Source organism: Aegilops tauschii, chromosome 1 (genome assembly GCF_002575655.3).
Source record: "Aegilops tauschii subsp. strangulata cultivar AL8/78 chromosome 1, Aet v6.0, whole genome shotgun sequence".
In the NCBI taxonomy this organism is placed as follows: Eukaryota; Viridiplantae; Streptophyta; class Magnoliopsida; order Poales; family Poaceae; genus Aegilops; species Aegilops tauschii.
The window spans coordinates 395,094,865-395,113,891 of NC_053035.3; the positions used below are offsets into that span (position 1 = coordinate 395,094,865).

The 19,027-nt window shown below is 46.8% G+C and overlaps 2 protein-coding genes across 2 annotated transcripts; both read right to left on the reverse strand.

Annotated features, from left to right (window-relative positions):
- Positions 1–277: 277 nt before the first annotated feature.
- On the reverse strand, positions 278–2,281 carry LOC120968206 (protein FAR1-RELATED SEQUENCE 5-like). The gene is made up of 2 exons (XM_040394760.3): positions 1,440–2,281; positions 278–831 (listed from the first exon to the last, which is right to left on the reverse strand). Exons 1-2 carry the CDS (start codon positions 2,224–2,226, stop codon positions 341–343), a joined length of 1,278 nt encoding a protein of 425 aa, XP_040250694.2. The 5' UTR covers positions 2,227–2,281; the 3' UTR covers positions 278–340.
- A 4,129-nt stretch (positions 2,282–6,410) lies between these two features.
- LOC109766040 (uncharacterized acetyltransferase At3g50280) lies at positions 6,411–8,111 on the reverse strand. The gene has a single exon (XM_020324809.4). It carries the CDS (start codon positions 8,018–8,020, stop codon positions 6,632–6,634), a length of 1,389 nt encoding a protein of 462 aa, XP_020180398.1. The 5' UTR covers positions 8,021–8,111; the 3' UTR covers positions 6,411–6,631.
- Positions 8,112–19,027: the final 10,916 nt, after the last annotated feature.

The window sequence follows — 19,027 nt, forward strand, 5'->3', positions numbered from 1 at the left end:
GGTTCACATATCACTTAAGGGCAGCGTTGAACCCCTCGCAGTGTTGAGTTGACTGCAAGAAAGGGAAGAATTGGTGCTTGAAGTAGCAAGGTACCCATGTCTCTCTGTACTTGTATAGATTCTCGAAGTGGGAGTCAGGCATAGCCTCATACTTCATCATCAGCTCACACCACCCTGCCTCAAATTCTTTCGGCGTCAAGCTGAAGTCAACATAGTTGTTGAAATCTTTGGAGAAGCCAGGGTTTCGCCCCAGCAATGCTCCAAGCTTTTCTTGTGCTTTTTTCATAATATGCCAGCGGCAACAGCGGTGCACACTTGTAGGAAAGATCTTTTTAATTGACTATGCCATTGCGATGTCTTGGTCGGTTATGATGTTGGTGGGTGCTACATTATGCATTGCCTCAAGGAAGGTCTGGAATAGCCAATCAAAGCTTGACGCCAACTCTTGCCTAACAAAGCCACAACCCAACATGAATGACTGCCCATGCTTGTTAATCCCAATGAATGGTGCAAAGGGCATGTTGTACATGTTAGTCATATACGTTGTGTCAAAGGAAATACAATCATGATAAGATTCCACGTACGCCTTCCTTGCTGCACCATCGACCCAGAAAATATTCTCAACCCTGTCTTCCTCATCATATTTTATCTTGTAAAAAAAATCTGGATCCTCTCTCTGCTGATCTTTAAAGTAAGCAACTGTCTCTATCATATCCCCTTCTTTTGTATCATCCTTGTTCAAGAGCGTCTTGAGGTTTGTAATGTGCTTAGTGCCATAAGGTACAATGAGTTCTGACCCATAGAAATCTGACATGATGTGCATCATACGACCTGCTGACATGAAGTCACAATGGTGGTCAATCCTTTTTTCTACACAAAAACAGTGCCAAAAATAGTTTCTTTTCTGTTTTCAGCAAGGCAACTCAAATGCAAAGCTCAGGCAATTCATGAAGTTATACAAGCAACTACAACAATACGCCTCAGGAAACACATGAGCAAAATACACAAAACAAACCAGGGGGTAACTATGCATTAGTGAGCAATAAAAAATTCAATCATAGGCAAGTTGACCCCATCCAGAAACAAGTACTATTGTACATTTTAGCTTCAAAGAGACTAATCATAGGCAAGTTTAGATTCAACACCAAATTTGTTTTATAAAAAAACTAGGCAAGTAGGAACTTTGCATTGAGCAACAAACAGGTAAACATTAGGCAAGTCCAGCATCCACAAACAAATCAGGCATTTTATCTTTTTTTGTACTGTTGTAAGCAATTTAATGGCACTATCAAGCAACTAAGGCATATGTTTGAAGCAAATCAGTGACATGTTTCAAGCAAAATCAGGCACTTGTTGATGGGCTAAGAAACACACAACCAGTAGGAATGTCCAGGTTCTTAAAGTTAGAAGATAGGGGGAAGGGGGGTGTGGTTCAAAACCTGTAGTTAAATTGAAGTTATGAAGATGAGTAAGGAAGGCCCTTTCTTCTGGCGGGATCCCTTGGTGTGATCGCAAATACTTAGTCAAACATGGCTTGTCAACCAACGGATGGTTGTGCTCGCCAACAAAGTAGATCACCTCCCATCTGCCATCTATTACCTTCACAATCATCTTAGCTTTGCAACCAGTTTGCACAATTTTATCTCTTTTTCGTTTCTTGCTCCTCTTTTTGCCTTTACTATCATCATCAAGAAAGACAATAGCCTCATCTTCATTATCATCTTTTGCTTGCTCAACAATGTCATCTAGCACGGGAATCTTTTCTGCCCCTCCGTCATCAACATCAGGCTTTTGAAACTTGTTGCAAACAAACTGTTGTTTTATCAACTCCCCGGTTTTCACATCATTCCTTGAACTATTCATTTTGATTTGGGGCTGTGACCAAGCTTCATCATCATTTTCAGCACCCAAACCATTACCAACAGTGCCACCAGTATCACCTGCAGCACCTGTGCCATCAAGGGTATGAGCATCACTCCCAACTGCTACAGCTGTAGGTACTTGTGTACTGCCCGGAGCCTGTCCCCCACGACTTGACTGCCCATCTGTCTCCATTGCTTCTGTAGCAGCAACATTGACTCTTTGCATGATAGGGGGATTAGGTGATTCCGCCACAAATTCTGCATTTCCAGCAGCATGTTGTGTACAGTACAATGGATCACCATTATTTTCAGCTGGTTCCTCATTCAGGTCAATCATTGTCAACCTGTTTATTTTTTTCAACATCGGAAAAAGTAAAGCAAGTCAGCAGAGGGATGCAAGCAAGTAGCACAGTAAATACAGGCAAGCCAATAGCACAGCTACCCAAGCACACCAAAAATAGCTCAATCATGTTCAACCTGTGCATTTTTTCAACCAGAAAAATTAAAGCAATTTACGTTGTTGAGGCAAGCTAGTACCACACTAAACTCAGGCAAGCAAACAACACAGCAACGCAAGCACACCAGATTCACAAGATAGCATTCATTTGTGTTTTTTAAGGATGCAATTGAACATGACCATGCAATTCAAAGTGCACTATCAAGCAATCCAAACCATATAACCAGGCAAGTTAAACTATATATGTCAGGCAATATATTATTTAGGAAATGCATGATTTTTTTGTACTAATGAATCATGTTGTACATATAACATAGGCTTGTTTTTTGTGTATCATCATATATTTTCTTATTTGTTTTTCTTAAACGCAGGCAACATTGATTTTGGGGAAGCAAGCCTCCTGCCATAGAAGTGCTACTTTGAAGTGTCTTCAGAATAGAATTCAGTCCCAAATCAGTGAGAATAGAGCATGCTTTGTGTTAGTAAAAACTTAAGTTAGCAGTTATGGGCATGACCGCTCTTTTATATTCAGACTATTTTTTTTCCAGTACCTATGTTTTTGTGTTAGAAAAAACTTAAGTTGACAGTTTTAGGTTTCATCTTATAGCAGCAAGCTTGTGTGTTTTGGATATGCTCAGTATGTTTTGAAGTAACGTTTCGCAGCTGAGATAGTTGTTGGTATATGGCTTTTCTTTGTTTTTTCCCTTCTTTTGCAGGATGAAATACTAATTAATTTGCAACTGTATCTTGGCAACTTTCCAACTTTTCTTGGATCATGGTGAAGGATATGCTATAACAAAGGTAAATTGTACTACGCAACTGTCTCTTGTTTTTTAGCTGCAATTTTACATTTATTCTTCTCGTGTTTTTTCACTATTGAACCAAGGAATAATGGAAACAAATGACCAAGATGAATATTTTTCTAGCTTCTTCAAGAGTTGCCTGGACATCATTACGCTTTTTGCTTAATCCTATAATGCAAGTTGCTCCAATCAGCCATTTGTTTTTGGTCCACATGCACCCAAAAGATCTGCTAGGGGAAAAGCCTTATTTTTTGCCTTTTTTCCATAGTGATGTCAGTGTTCATCGTCTTATAATTGTCTTATAAGTTTCAAAAGTGTTCATGTTTTGCCATGTCATAAGTTTCCAAAGTTGTGTGCATACCTATACTTAGTTGCCTCATTATAGCACTGTTTTTGCTCAAACAGAATGTCTAATTTGCCAATAACATTTTCATAAGCAATTAACAGAACTGGAACACATGGGAAATAGATCATGATCATGATAGTTTCCAAAGTTGTGTGCATACCTATACTTAGTTGCCTCATTATAGCACTGTTTTTGCTCAAACAGAATGTCTAATTTGCCAATAACATTTTCATAAGCAATTAACAGAACTGGAACACATTGGAAATAGAATCATGATCATGATAGCACTGTTTTTCATCCTCTTATAAGTACTATTTTTGCTCAGTCGTTTTTCTTGCTTAAGGCATTATATTTTGTCCCCAGCATTACTATCAGCACTTGCCTACATATTACAAATGTGTTCATATGCAACAGATTTGCAAACAGAATTTGAAAATTGGCAAGAACTATCACTTAGGGTGCACAACACTACTAAATTTGCCCAAATCAGGGGGCCGAAACTTGCCTAAACATCAGACTAAACATGCTTAACATCACATCTTTTTTACACAATTTTTTGCATAACTGCAGCCTTGTACAAATCATGGGGAAAGAGGAGGGATCTGGAAGTGAGCTAAATCTGACCTTTTTCCTTTGCTTTTTTTGCCTTTTGCAAGGCAATCAGGAACGAGGCACCTTGATTTGCCTAGAGAAGAAACACTAATGGAGCCGCCATTGGAGGGTTGTGAAGGTTTTCTGGATCTGGAAGTGGTGAGGGGAAGGGGCGTGCTGTCCTTTTTGGCTTGGGAGAGAAGAAGATGGGGTTGGGGGTTAGGTGAGGAGAAAAGAAGACGCGCAGGGGTGGGGGAGGGATCGGGTGAAGGGGAGGACCAGGTGATTTGCCCGCTCGATGGTTGGTTGCGGGAATCGGGAGGCGGGACCAGGTGCTTTCATATCCTGGAAAGGAGGACAGAAACTTACTATATTTGGAGGGCTGCCAGGAAACGCTAGGGAGCACCCGGCTGCTCCCTAGACGCGTCCTTCTTTCAAACGTTCCATGAGCACATGGGTAATCACTTGGCCGAACAGTTTGCGAGCAAGTAGCAACAACATCTCATCCGATCAACAATTTTCACGTTCCACCAATCCTCAAGGAGAAAAAGGTGCGCGCCATCCCACGATGGATTAATAGCCAAGTCGAAACAATACCCCAAACACCGTGGCAGAATAGATATTAGCCAAGTGCTCATTTGATCAGCAAATTCTTGTAAAATTAGCTTCCTACTCACTTGTACACAATGCATTCCTAGGTCCTAAGGGCATCTCCAATGCTGACTCTCAAATCAGACACCGTATCTGTCCGTAGACCGGTTCAGACCGGTGTCTGAACATTGATATGGGAGCTGGCCATTCAATCATGCCTGCACCCATTTAAAAATAAATTTGGACAAAAAAATCATCGTTCAAACTACTAGTGCAATAGTGCTTTCCGCCATTGTGACCTGAAAAAATTACGAAAACACTAACGCCCACACGTGTGGGCGTCTGTCAACTCGCCCACATACATGGATCCTCATCCAACCAATTCTGCACGAATCTTGGTGCGTTCTAGCAGTTTTTAGTGCCACGTAGGACTAAGCTGGTGTGTGTGCATTCATCCGGTTGCCCACACGTCCTTTTTCACCTCACGGGGGGCTGGTGTGTGGGCGTTTAGCAATTCGCCCACACACCAGTTTTCACGCACGCAGAGGGGGCTGGTGTGTGGGTGTTTATCACTTCGCCCACACGCCCGTCTCCTCGCCCACACCCAAAGCTGGCAGTTGCCATGTGTTTCTGCAGGGTACATGGCAACAGCCCTAGCTTTGCTTCTAAGCAGATGGCAACTCTCTTTCATCCGAGTTGCCATGTGTTTTTGCATGGTACATGACAACTGCCTAGCGTGCACGTAAGCAGATGGCAACTCTTTCTCTTTACATGGCAACTGCCCTAGCGTGCTTGTGAGCACATAGCAACTCTCTCTTTTACCCGAACATATTTTTTTGTAATGCTACATGGCAACTGCCTAGTGTTAGTGGGTGACAACTCCTAAAATTTTGAAATCATGTCAACTGCAGTAGACCAGACCATACATGGCAACTGCAGTTGAGCAACCATGGCAACTGTAGTTGTCCGACATGGCAACTGAAGTTCAGCGACATGGCAACTACAGTTAAACGAACATGGACGAGGGTCTGGACCATGGCAACTGCGGGACGCGCGGTGACTGTCACGCAGGGCGTGCGGGACCACGAGGTACGAGGCCTGACGTACGGGGCGTGTGGGCGTTATCTATTTCGCCCACACACACGCGTGTGAGAGGGATCTAGTGGGAAAAAAGAGGTGTGTGGGCATTACTTGTTTTGCCCACACGTAGGTGTGTGGGCTGTTCCTCTTATACACCACACAAAATGTGTGGGCAGACTCCCTAACACCCACACGTGTGGCACTTATCGGCGTCCAAAAATTAATGCCTTCCGTCGTCGGCTAATGGCCTTCCGCTATTGTGAGCACTTAAAAAGAAAAAAGAAGTGTAGCACCTGAAGGGAGAAAAGTGAAACAATAGCGCTTCCCCTAAATGCTACTCCCTCTGTCCCATACTGCCTCATAATGGGACGAAGGGAGTAGCAACCTTCCGCTAGAGAGCAAAAAATTAGCACCGACTTTTCATAATCTGGACAGAGAGAGGATGCATGATGGATTTTAATTCGTCATGCGGATGTCCCGACTCTCACAAAATCTCACTTTATTTGGTTCCGATTTGCTGGAAACGGACGACCGGACAGCTCTACGGACCGACGACGTGCCGCGTTAGATGTCAAACTATGTTCGGACCACACCGTCCAGACATATGTGGGCGATTCGAGGGTTGGCTTTGGAGATGCCCTAACACATTACTGAAGTTGAGCTACGAGCACAACATTCGCTTCTTGAGACAACATGCATGTATAGGTCATTGCAATGATCCATAAAGAAGAAAGAAAGCTCAAACTAATAACAGCTCTTGTATTCTCACAATAACCTCACTGCGAAGCACTTGCTTCTGTCTGGATCAGTGCAAATTTGCCATGATTAGAGCGAGATTGTCGAACGATGAGACAGCAGATGATCGATGATGCATTGGTAAAGAAATGTCCAATGAATTTGCTCACCCATGTCTGACGGCGTCCATGAACTCCTCGTCGGCGACGAGCCTCTCCATCGCGTCCGGCGAGATGCAGACCTCCAGCGACATGCTCCCTCCCCGCTCCGGCCCCTGGTACACCGTCGCCTTCCCGTCCATCTTGCCCTCGCGGCCGCTACGCACGGCGGCCGGCTTCCCCCACCCAAAGTCGTTCCCAAACACGTCGAACCACGGCGAGCTCCCGGTGATCAGCGCCGCGCCTCCGGACATAAGGCTCCCAAAGTACCGGAACTGCGGCTCCCTGGTCCAGCTCTCCAGCCACTCCCTCATGGCCTCCTCGTCGAACGACGCGACGGCGCGGTTCAGCTGCCATGCCGTCCAGCCCAGCCCCTTGCCCAGTACCTCGCCGACGGTGCCGCTCGCCTTCGCGGGCACTAGCGCGTTGCCCATGTATCCCGGCGGTATGCCGCTCACGCGCCCTCTGCATCCGACGGCCAGGGTGTAGGACGTCTCCTGCCCCGGCGGGAGGCGCCGTGCTCGGGACACCGCCCGCCATAGGTGCGCGAGCAGGGCCTGGAGGGAGGAGATGGTGGCGGTGGCCGTGCCGGCCATCTCGTCGTTCGCCCTCGCCTTGAGCTCCTTGACGCTCGCGGCGGAGAAGGTGAAGAAACACTCTTGCATAATCGGGGGATCGAACCGCCGGACGACGTGCTGCAGCTTGCTGAAAGGCAGGGGGATCGGCACGGGGCTGGCATCAGTGAACCACCTCCGGTGCACCCGTGCGGAGATCTCGCTTAGATCCCTGATGGCTCCTCCTCCCCCACGGTTGATCTCCGACCAGGTGTTGAAGAGCTCCCAGAAGACGAAGCCGTCGCCGACGGAGTGGTTCAACGACACGCCGACGAACACGCCGTCGGCGAGCTCGGTGACCTGCGCCGACAGCACGGGGAGCGAATCGACGGCCGCGTCCGCGCCAAGCACCCCGTTCAACGGGAACAAGGCCCAGACCACCGATGACGGGGTGTACACCGAGCCGGCGATGTCCGCGACGGCGACGCCGTGCGCCGTCGCGTGGACGAGCTCGGCGCCCTCCCCAGTGCAGCGCAGCCTGACGTTGACGGTCCCGTCGCCCCGCTCCTCAACGGCGAGACGGCCGGCCAAGTGGTAGTACCTGCGCAGGGCGCGCGCCAGGGACGACGCGAGGGTGCTGACGAGGCGGTCGCCGCCGGCGGGAGGCGCGGGCAGGAGGAGGCCCTTCTGGATGTAGTCGACGCTGATCAAGCGGAGGTCCCACGGCGTGAGGTGGATGTCCTCCGGCGGCGGCGCGTCGCCGATCGACGGCCGGACCAGTCGCCGGGACACGGTCCGGACGGTGCCAGCGGCGCCTCCTGCTTCTTCCATGTTCATGCCCATTCACTGGATCTGCTGATGCGACACCTGCTTCTTCCATGTTCATGCCCATTCACTGGATCTGCTGATGCGACACCCACTCGATGGACCATCCAACATGCTTTCTTGTCCTGTAGTCATATGCGAATACTCGAATCACAAACCTAGAATACAGTCACGTGGCCTCCATGCGGACCGTTCTTACGGCATCTCCAACGCTTTCACCTGCAAATGTTCCACCAACATTCGGCCGATCATCCAACCATGTTTCTCAAATTTAAACATATGCTATGATTTTTTTTTAAACACATAGACTATGAGCCTACGACTAATAGTGAGTCAATAGATGAGTAAAATACGTGAAGAACCTTATTCCATCTTCAAAAACCATCGAGACAAGGCTAGGTGGAAAGAACCTTATTTAGAAACACTAATACTAAGCATGCTAGGAAGCCTCTCATGCCATCAACAATTTGGGTCGTCAGATCGCGCCTTCGAGTCATTTTTGGCCGTCCGATGCACCTCTTCCCGCATGGGCCACTACTCCAGAAACAAATTTAGAGGCCTCTCTTTGATCCCGGACTGACGGTGCTGATGAGGCCATGTATGCATCAACAAAATCGATGTTGACCCGCACCGCACCCGTCCCTTCCGATCTCTCGACCTAGAGTGAAACCTATGCGCCGCCGCAGAGAGAGGGTGACTAATGGCGATGGCGGCGAGGCACCGTGACCCAAAGGAGGAAGGAAGATGCCTGTTTCTGGATGCACGAAAGGAAACCATCGCATGGTCGTTCCATTCCCCGACCCCTCATTCTCTCCCTCGCGGCAGGTGAACACGCGTGCTGCTGCCTCCGCCATCTCTGCCTCCCATCCTCATCCCGATCCTTGTGTACCAAGGAGATCCGGCTTCCCTCCCCGAGCTCGCCTCCCGGCGACTATTCCATGCGCGGCCGCGGCACCAGCCGCCTCCCGGTCGTCGGTGCCACGAACCAGGAACGCCATCCGGCTATGAGAATTTCCTCGGCACCCATCTGCCAGTTCGTCAGCCTGACCCTGCCCATCTTCTCGCTCGTTCGCCAGTTCTGAAAAAACTAATCACTTTGTAGATTGTACCAACTTTTCGTTTTTGGTCTGTTTGCACTTCTGCAGTCTACATGTTACCTCTCAGTTCGTGCGATCTCCGGATATTCTCTACAGCTTTTTGAAGCAGGAAGCTGGCACCGGATTTACTTAGCATGGAAGATTTATCAATTTTTAGAGAGAAGGAAGAGTTATCATTTCTGCCTACGTCTCCGTTATTATTTTGCCATTCACGCTGTTTAAGCGTTGAGTTGACAGATTAATTAATGGAATATGCAGGTTGGCTTTGTTCATTGTGTATTCTGATGCTCGATAGAGGTAGTTTGAGGTGTACGAAGATCTGGACATATTGCAGAAACTTTGGCTTTGATGTGTACCGGTATGTGGCCTAATCCCTCTGTCTGCAGCAGTTAGCTAATTCCCAATCCAGAAAAAAAATATTTGCCAAGACAGGTTGTGAGAACATGTAAATTGTACTATTATTGTCAGTAAGGACAGAGAATCCGTCACCTTTTTCCATTAAAAACATGTCAGTTCAGCTCAAGTCGGAGTGTTAGGGCGGTAGTGGTCTGGCTTCTCAAATACTCGAATCCGCGCGCGGAGTCCAGCTGAACGCGTCGATTCCTGGAGTTTAGCTGCAGAAGCTGGCGGAGCGTAGTGCATTTTTTGTGGAGTAAAATGCACTAGTGGTCATTGAACTTATCGTATACGTTCACTTTGGTCACTGTATTTAAGAATACGGTCAATACGGTCATTATATGCGTGTTGAGGGGATTATACGGTCACTGCCAGATCGTATAGCTTTGTATTTCATCTATTTGACTGGTCAAACAAGGCCTTGTCATTGCAAAAAAAAAAAACAAGGCCTTGTCAGTTTTTTTTCTGACTGTGTGGGCCCTACCTGTCAGTGGGTGGAAGAAAGGAGTAGGAGGAAATAAAATTATGCACCAGCTCCATCTGTCTCCCGTCTTGTCTAACTAGAGAAAAAAACCATTTATATGCTACTGGATTCACTGACAGCCATTGCATTTTATTTCTTTTGCGTGCGAGCCATTTAGCATTTAAATCATAATCGTTTCGGCTTCAGTGGTCGGGCCTTTTAGGATTTAAAAAGCTGTTTTAGCAGTACTGTGTACTCGTATATATGATTCACGGCCAAAATTGCATTAGCACTTCCCTCGCAAGAAAACGAGATTGGATTAGCACTTCAATTTCTTTTGTTCAATATGTACGCGTGGACGGTGGCTCGACAGTGACGCGGCCGCAGCGGCAGCTCCAGTAGATTTGGTGGGCGTCGTTGCTCTGTTTTTAGCACGAGACGACCAGGGATTTGGCGTGCGGTCATCTTGTACTAGCTAATTATGGCGGAGTGTACTTATGAAAATGGTTAATATATGTCTATATAAAATTTTATTAATAAATTTTTAAATGCATAAAAGTAATATACACGTGTTAAGTACTCCAAATTATGCTTATAAATGCTATCAACAGAAATATATATGTTAGCCAAATTACGCTTGCGATGGTGCAATTTGGTACGCTAAAACTGATAGGGAAGAAATCACTATGAATTAGAATGCACTATCATCTAAACCAATAGAATGGTCTTATATGAACAAACGCAAAAAAGAAATATCCCAACGCTGTCACGTGAATGACTAGAAGATATAAAAGGGCTTGTCCTCTAATTAGATGCAAGATTGGAACCAAAGCCTGCGCGCATATTAGCTCGAGGTATGGGGTTCGAATCCCCACAGCAGCATTTTTATTTTCCCTCTACTTCTTACTTTCACCCATTGGCGGGTAGGGCCGCACGCCTTGTGGACCGTTTGACCAGTCAAATGGATGGAATACGGAGTTATACAATTTCACAGTGACCGTATAATCATCTTAGCACGTATATAGTGATCATATTAACCGTATTCTTAAGTACAGTGATTAAAGTGAGCGTACACGATAAGTTCAATGACCACTAGTGCATTTTACTCTTTTATGTGGAGTCGCGGAGCTGGTCATTCCGGGCTCCTAGCATCTTCAGGAGTTGGAGTTTGGTCAAATTACCTGTTGATGCCACCGCCAAGTGAGTGTATTGGTTCGAGCCTTATTTCACGAGCGATACCTACAGCGAGCGCCTAGTGATTTCCTTCCTAGTCGGGCCATATCCAGCCCATTTGGGCGCCGGCCCAGGCCAATGCTAGCGACAAAGAAATTCTGCTGCCCAATGGATCGCCAGATCACGGCGCTCTCGTGAGAAGCTGGCGATGGGAAGCTGGTGGTGGAGTTCAGGATTTTGAGTGTGACGCCCCGAGACCGACGCTCCAGATGCGTTCCATGTTTTGAGTGTCAGCTCGGTTATTTATTTTGTGTGTTGCATTCATCATCGCATCATTTGCATTGCATCGGCATTTCGTTGCCGCCATGTTTTAAAACTTGCATCCGCTCGTAGTTGCCGCGTCGCCCCTTGCGTTCGTTGACCGTTCTGAGTCTAACCGGATTTTCGCTTCTCTCTTGTTTGACCGTTTGACCCTCTCTGCACAACCACCGACCCCCTCTGGCGTGCGTCCAAAAACTTCCCCGAACCCGAGCCGGACTGTTGTGACCCTTGGGTCCGGATCATCCCCTAACATCTACAAAACATCTCCGTTTTCTTATTTGGACTCCCTATCTATTTTTTTCTCGACCGCCCGATTACGATCGGACGGACCGAGTTAATCCCTACCCTAATCCCCTACCTATTTAAATAGACTAACCCTAAAACCTAGGGACCTTGTCACATCCACCCGTTGCCTCCGCCGCCACTCCACCCAAATTCCCCTCGGGATCCATCCCCAATCAGCCTAGCTACCTTCCTCCTACCCGCACCCGCAGCCATCCAACCAGCGCCCGAGCCCGAGCTCCTTCGATCGGAGCCACCAAGAGAACCCTGCTGCCCCGACCGAGAGCGAGCTTCTCCCGTTTGCTCCTCTCTCCATGGCGCCGTCGCCGCCGGCGAACCCAGCCACCCCGAGTTCCTCTCGTGCTCCTCCCATGGCGCCCTCGTTCCCGAGCACGTCGACCCCGCCGCCTCGAACTCCCGTGCGTGCATCCACTTGTTCTCATCGCCCTCCGTCTTCTTCGCAGCACCACAGGACCAGCAGCTCCACCGCGCTTGACCGTCTCCTGCGACCTCGTCTTTCACGTGCTGCCGGTCAAGTCCCTCTCCTTCCCTTTTCTCTCTTCTCCCATGGCCACTCTGTTTCCCCGTCTCCCTCACCTCTCTCTCCTCTTCAGGAACCCCACGACGCTGCCGTAGACCCAGCCATGGCGCCCATGGAGTCCCAAGCAGCAGCCGTCCGCCTCCGGCGAGAACCGACCGTCTCCGACCGGATCCGCTGCGGATCTAGCCCTCCCGCTACTGCCTCGCCAGCCTCGCTCACGCCCCTGCTCGCCCCGCTAAGTCCCTCGCCTCGCCGCCCCTTCGCCCGCTCGTCGGAGCTCTGTTCCAGGCGCCGCCCGCAGTTCTCTGCTTCGAACAAGGGAACAAGCGCACGAGCAGCGCTCCGTTGACCCCGGCCCCGCGCCTCCTCGTTCGATCCAGCCTCCTGGGCCGCAAGCAAGCGCCAAGGCCCAGCCCCCTTCCAGCCTTCCTCTCCAAGCCGCACGGGCCAAGGCCCACTGGGTGAGGCCACACCCCAGCGCCCCTGCTCTTGTTTTTTTCCTCTGTTGGGCTTCCTATGCACATTCGGCCCATGTGATGTTTTTTTCAGGATCTGCGAATTTAGCTATTACCCAAGGATTTACTGTTCTGCAGAAAAACCCTTGCACTTCATGCATTTAATAACTCCACAACCGTGCATCGGATTAAAACAAACTAAATATGTAAAATGCTCAGAAATTTGTGTAGTTTAATAATATGTCACTCTCATCCATGTTTAAAATGTTTAAAATGCTGTTTGTTTAAATTTGCTTAAATGCCATGTTAAAATGATTTAATTCATAACTAATTAACCGTAACTCGAATTTAATTAAACTATATATGTAACTTGCTTGGAAAAATGCATAGATTAACATGGTGCACTTAATTTTGCTGTTTAACAACATTAAAATTGCGTTTATGGCAGAACAGTACCATAACCAAATATGCACATGGGGATTTTCCGGAATTGTTGTTCGTTGTTCTGGCCTCATTTAACTTGCCTAAATAGTTAGTTTTGTTATGCTTCACCTTTTGCCATGTTTAACAACATTTAATATTGTTGGGTTCATAAACAAGAGAGAACTAAATACTTGATGTGGTGTTTCTTCAATATGCAACTCGTTGCATATTGAGCTCCATTTAATTTGTAGTATTGTTTGTTGCACTTTGCCATGCCATGCCTCATTAAACCGGACATGCATCATACTTGTTTGTGCATCATGCCATGTTTATGTGATGATTGTTTACTATGTTGTTTGTTTCTTTCCGGGTTGCTTCTCTCGTTAGCTTCGGTTTCGTTCCGGAGTTGTGAGGATTCGTTCGACTCCATACGCTTGTCTTCTTCATGGACTCGTTCTTCTTCCTTGCGGGATCTCAGGCAAGATGACCACCCCTCGAAATCACTTCTATCTTTGCTTTGCTAGTTGCTCGTTCTTTTGCCATGCTGCGCTACCTACCACTTGCTATATCATGCCTCCCAAATTGCCATGAAACCACCCCAAACCTTTTCACCCTTCCTAGCAAACAGTTGTTTGGCTATGTTACCGCTTTGCTCAGCCCCTTCTTATAGCGTTGCTAGTTGCAGGTGAAGAAGAAGATTGCTCCATGTTGGATTATGTTTATGTTGGGATATCACAATATCTCTTATTTAATTAATGCATCTATATACTTGGTAAAGGGTGGAAGGCTCGGCCTTATGCCTGGTGTTTTGTTCCACTCTTGCCGCCCTAGTTTCCGTCATACCGGTGTTATGTTCCTTGATTTTGCGTTCCTTACGCGGTCGGGTGATTTATGGGACCCCCTCGACAGTTCGCTTTGAATAAAACTCCTCCAGCAAGGCCCAACCTTGGTTTTACCATTTGCCTACCTAAGCCTTTTTCCCTTGGGTTCTGCAGACTCAAGGGTCATCTTTATTTACCCCCCCGGGCCAGTTCTCCTTCGAGTGCTGGTCCAAACCGAGCGATGTCCGGCGCCCCCTGGGCAACCAGGGTCTATGCCAACCCGACGCCTGGCTCATCCGGTGTGCCCTGAGAACGAGATATGTGCAGCTCCTATCGGGATTTGTCGGCACATTCGGGCGGCTTTGCTGGTTTTGTTTTACCATCGTCGAAATGTCTTGTAACCGGGATTCCGAGATTGATCGGGTCTTCCTGGGAGAAGGTTTATCCTTCGTTGACCGTGAGAGCTTATAATGGGCTAAGTTGGGACACCCCTGCAGGGTATTATCTTTCGAAAGCCGTGCCCGCAGTTATGTGGCAGATGGGAATTTGTTAATATCCTGTTTTAGAGAACTTGACACTTGACCTTAATTAAAATGCATCAACCGCGTGTGTAGCCGTGATGGTCTCTTCTCGGCGGAGTCCGGGAAGTGAACACGGTTTCTGGGTTATGTTTTGACGTAAGTAGGTGTTCAGGATCACTTCTTGATCATTGCTAGTTCACGATCGTTCCGTTGCTTCTCTTCTCGCTCTTATTTGCGTATGTTAGCCACCATATATGCTTAGTGCTTGCTGCAGCTCCACCTCACTACCCTTTCCTTTCCTATAAGCTTAAATAGTCTTGATCTCGCGGGTGTGAGATTGCTGAGTCCTCGTGACTCATAGATACTTCCAAACAGTTGCAGGTGCCGATGAGACCAGTGCAGGTGACGCTACTGAGCTCAAGTGGGAGCTCGATGAAGATCTTGTCCGTTGTGTTGTTTCTTTTCTTGTTGATCAGTAGTGGAGCCCAGTTGGGACGATCAGGGATCTAGCAGTTGGGTTGTCTTCTTTTCTTTTGGTTCCGTAGTCGGACCTATGTGTGTATCTCTGAATGATGTATGATTTATTTATGTATTGTGTGAAGTGGCGATTGTAAGCCAACTCTTTATCCCATTCTTGTTCATTACATGGGATTGTGTGAAGATGACCCTTCTTGCGACAAAACCACAATGCGGTTATGCCTCTAAGTCGTGCCTCGACACGTGGGAGATATAGCCGCATCGTGGGTGTTACATTGAGGCCACGGAGGAGTACCGAACAGGCCCTTAATGTTTTGAGATTCTACATATGTAGTAACCTTTTTCAAGCTAGAGTGGCAGGCTTTCAAAAGTACTGGAGTTCTTTCCAAACTAGTACAACGAGCTCCTAAACAAACGGTTTTTAACTCCTTCTCGCGACGTTCTTTGAAACCTTCGTCAAGTGAGTGTGGGCGATAGGGGGTCCTTCCCACACGACCCAGAAACCGTCGGGGATATGCCCTTCTGGCACACACGCTCGACAAAATGAGGTCGTGTGCGACCGGCGAGCACTCAAATATAGAAATACGTACAGTAGTGCTAAAAAAAATACAATTATACATGCGAAATCATTTCCGGTAGTAAGTACATCCCACACGGTCAACCAGCGCTAAACGGTTCCGTTCGTATATACATCCCACACAGTCGCTTCAAGGAAAATGTTTCTGTTCGCAAGTACATCACACAAAATTTTCCTGGTTAAATCGTTTGTGATATCATTTCCATTGCACACGGTATTAACAATTTTATCATTTGCGTTATTGAATTCATCACACACGGTGCCTAGAAAAAACTGTGTGTCAAGGGATGTCCATCACACGTAGTTTTTATGTGGTAAACGTTTGCGCCAGGTGGCCTAACGCAAACAGTTTTCAAGAGAATGTCGTGTGTGATTGTTCATTAACCTAACACGGTTTACTTCTAAAAACTGTGTGCGTTATTGAATGCATCGCACACGGTGTTTTCTTAATAACTTGTTTGCAATAGAAAAACCCAATTAACAGGCTAATTATCCAATTATTCATAATCCATTTATTAATCTAATTGACATATCATATTAAGCACAAAATATATTTTATTTTCATAATTGAAATACATTAGAGTACAACATCATATAGCTTCAGCACTCAGCTACTCCATAACACAACTACATCAGGACCAAGTTTCACATGCAACATCTATAACCTTTCAAAATTAGCATCATAGACGGTACTAGACAAATGTATCTCATCTGGAAAACTGCTGAAACAGAAGGCGAATATTGAGCCTTCATTGATGTTGAAGGTCTTTGTAACTTTAGGCCAGTGCCTGTGGATGATTGACCGTCCATCCTTCGTCCTCTTCGGGAACACTTCAATATTGAACCGTGGGTGTTGTATGAATAACTTCCTCGCTTCCTGACCATACAGGTGGTTTGAGAGGTAATCATCAGTGAACTGCTTTGGAAAGGCCTGAAAACAAGGATGTGCATAAATATCTTCTCTATATTGGAAATGGGGCAAAGGAATAAAAAAGGCAAGGTATAATAGTTAGTACCATCCTGTAGTGAACTGATGTCCTCTTCATTGTGCAGACAAAGATCTTATTGTTTTTTGTCGCTAATTTTTTTATCCTAACAATCTTTCTGAGTTTCTTGACTTGACCGATATTCATGGACAACGCATTTCCCCATATGCAAAAAGGGTCGAACAGTGGGTCAAAACCTCTAACAGCAGGACATACATGTGCAAGACCAAATTGTTAAAAAAGCTAAATATTAGAATGGTTCCTGCAATTGCACAATAATGTGCTATTAGACAACAGACCATGCACGTGCTAATCTCGATTGTAAACCTCAGTGCTTCTCATTGTTTCTCTACAACACATATAAGGTAGTTAGTCATCAGGTTAAGTAAGGGTTCGCATGCTATCAGTAAAATATGTTAATGAAAAATAAGCACATTGCAGATTCATCAGATTAATTCAAGCCACATGAAAAACTCATTTATCCAAACCAAGCATGATTAAGAACTAGGAAATATAGCACTTGTATATGTTTCTCATGTATTAAGTGCAACCAAATTCGATTTATTCCTCACATGCACAACAATACAAAATTCTACCCATGACAATTGAACATCGCGGTGTAGAATTGAACCAAGCAGTTAGCTAAACACCACAACAAATGAACCAAACATTAACTGAGCACCACATTGCACAATATAACATACTCCTAATAGAAGATCAGACAGTTAACCAAACCAAGCATGCTTAACAGCTTGGAAATATAGCAATTGTATTTGTTTCTCATGTATTTAGTACAGCCAAATTCGATTTATTTCTCACATGGTATACAATAACAGAATGCAGCCACAACAATTGAACATCGCATTGCAGAATTGAACCAAGCAGTTAACTAAACACCACAACAAATGAACCAAACGTCAACTGAGCACCACATTGCACAATATAACATACTCATAATAGAAGATCAGACAGTTAACCAAACCAAGCATGCTTAACAACTTGGAAATATTGCACCTTGAAGAATTGAACATCACATTTGCAGAATTGAACCAAGTAGTTAACTGAACACCACATTGCACGACATATAGAACATATACACTATAGCAGAAGATTGCATGGTAAAAGTAGATAGCACAATTCACTAGAATTTGTTAAGGAAAGGCAGTAGCTAGCAAATGACACTACTGGAATTAGCTAATTTGCCATCTGCCAAGTCTTTGCCGTTTGCTAGCTGACGGCAAAGAAGGTCTTTGCCGTCCGCTTGCAGAAAACGGACGGCAAAGAGTAGGCAGATGGCAAAGACCGGTCTTTGCCATCTGCCTACTCTTTGCCGTCAGCTAGCGGACGGCAAAGAGGGTGGTGGTCCCCACTAACGAGCTGATTAAAAAAAAACTTAACGTCCCCCCTCTTTGCCATTAGCTAGCGGACGACAAAGAGGAAAAAAAGCTGACGCCAAAGGTTTGGCGGACGGCAAAGAACTAACCTACCTAACGGCGAGACCCACCCCGCCCTGGATCCATCTCTCTGTTTCTCTCCTCTCTCCTCCCCGAGCCACCACGCCGCCGCCCGCCGCCGCCCCCACCCCCTGCCGCCGCCCCCGCCGCCCGCCGCCGCCCCCACCCTGTGTCACCGCCCCCGCCACCCGCCGCCACCCCCACCCGCCGCCACCCCCACCAGCCGCCCCCACCACCTGCCACCGCCCCCGCCACCCACCAGCCGCCCCTGCCACCCGCCGCCACCCCCACCACCCGCCGCCCCCGCCACCCGCCGCCGCCCCCACCCCGTGCCGTCGCCCCACCACCCCGGCGTCGCCGCCGCCCCCGCCACCCGCCATCGCGGTCCGGTGAGTTATTTTTTTTCTTTTTTTTGCTGTTTAATCGTTAGTGTTAGGTTTAGTGCTAGATATATATGTGTTAGTGTTAGATTTAGTGCATGGGTTTTAGATAATTAGTCATATAATTAAAAGAAGTAGAAAAAGATGAAAAAAGAAGAAGAAGAAAAGAAGAATATGTAGAAGGGGAAGAAGAAGAAGAAGAGGAGGAGGAGGGGAGAAGAAGAAGAAAGTGTAGGAGAAGAAGAGGAGAGGAGAAGAAGAAGAAGAAAGTGTAGGAGAAGAAGAGGAGGGGAGAAGAAGAAGAAGAAGAAGAAGAAGAAGAAGAAGAAGAAAAGAAGAATATGTAGAAGGTGCTCTTTGGCCTTCCAGAGGCCGGCGGGGTCATATATTTGTGAATTATGAGTTAGGTCGTATATTTTTTGATTTTGTTATGCAAAACATCATACATATTTGTGTTTATCGGGTGGATTCAAATGTGCAGTTGTTTCGTCGCTGCGAGGGTGTGGTGTTTGACGACCTCCCCGTGCGTTCGACGAGCTCCGTCCCTGCGTTCGTTGGTGAGCACAAATGACATCTCCTCCTCCCCCTTCATTTGCTCTGTTCCGGTCTTCGTGCCGATGAAACTTGCTAGCTATAGGTGTCAATCATCAGTATGCGT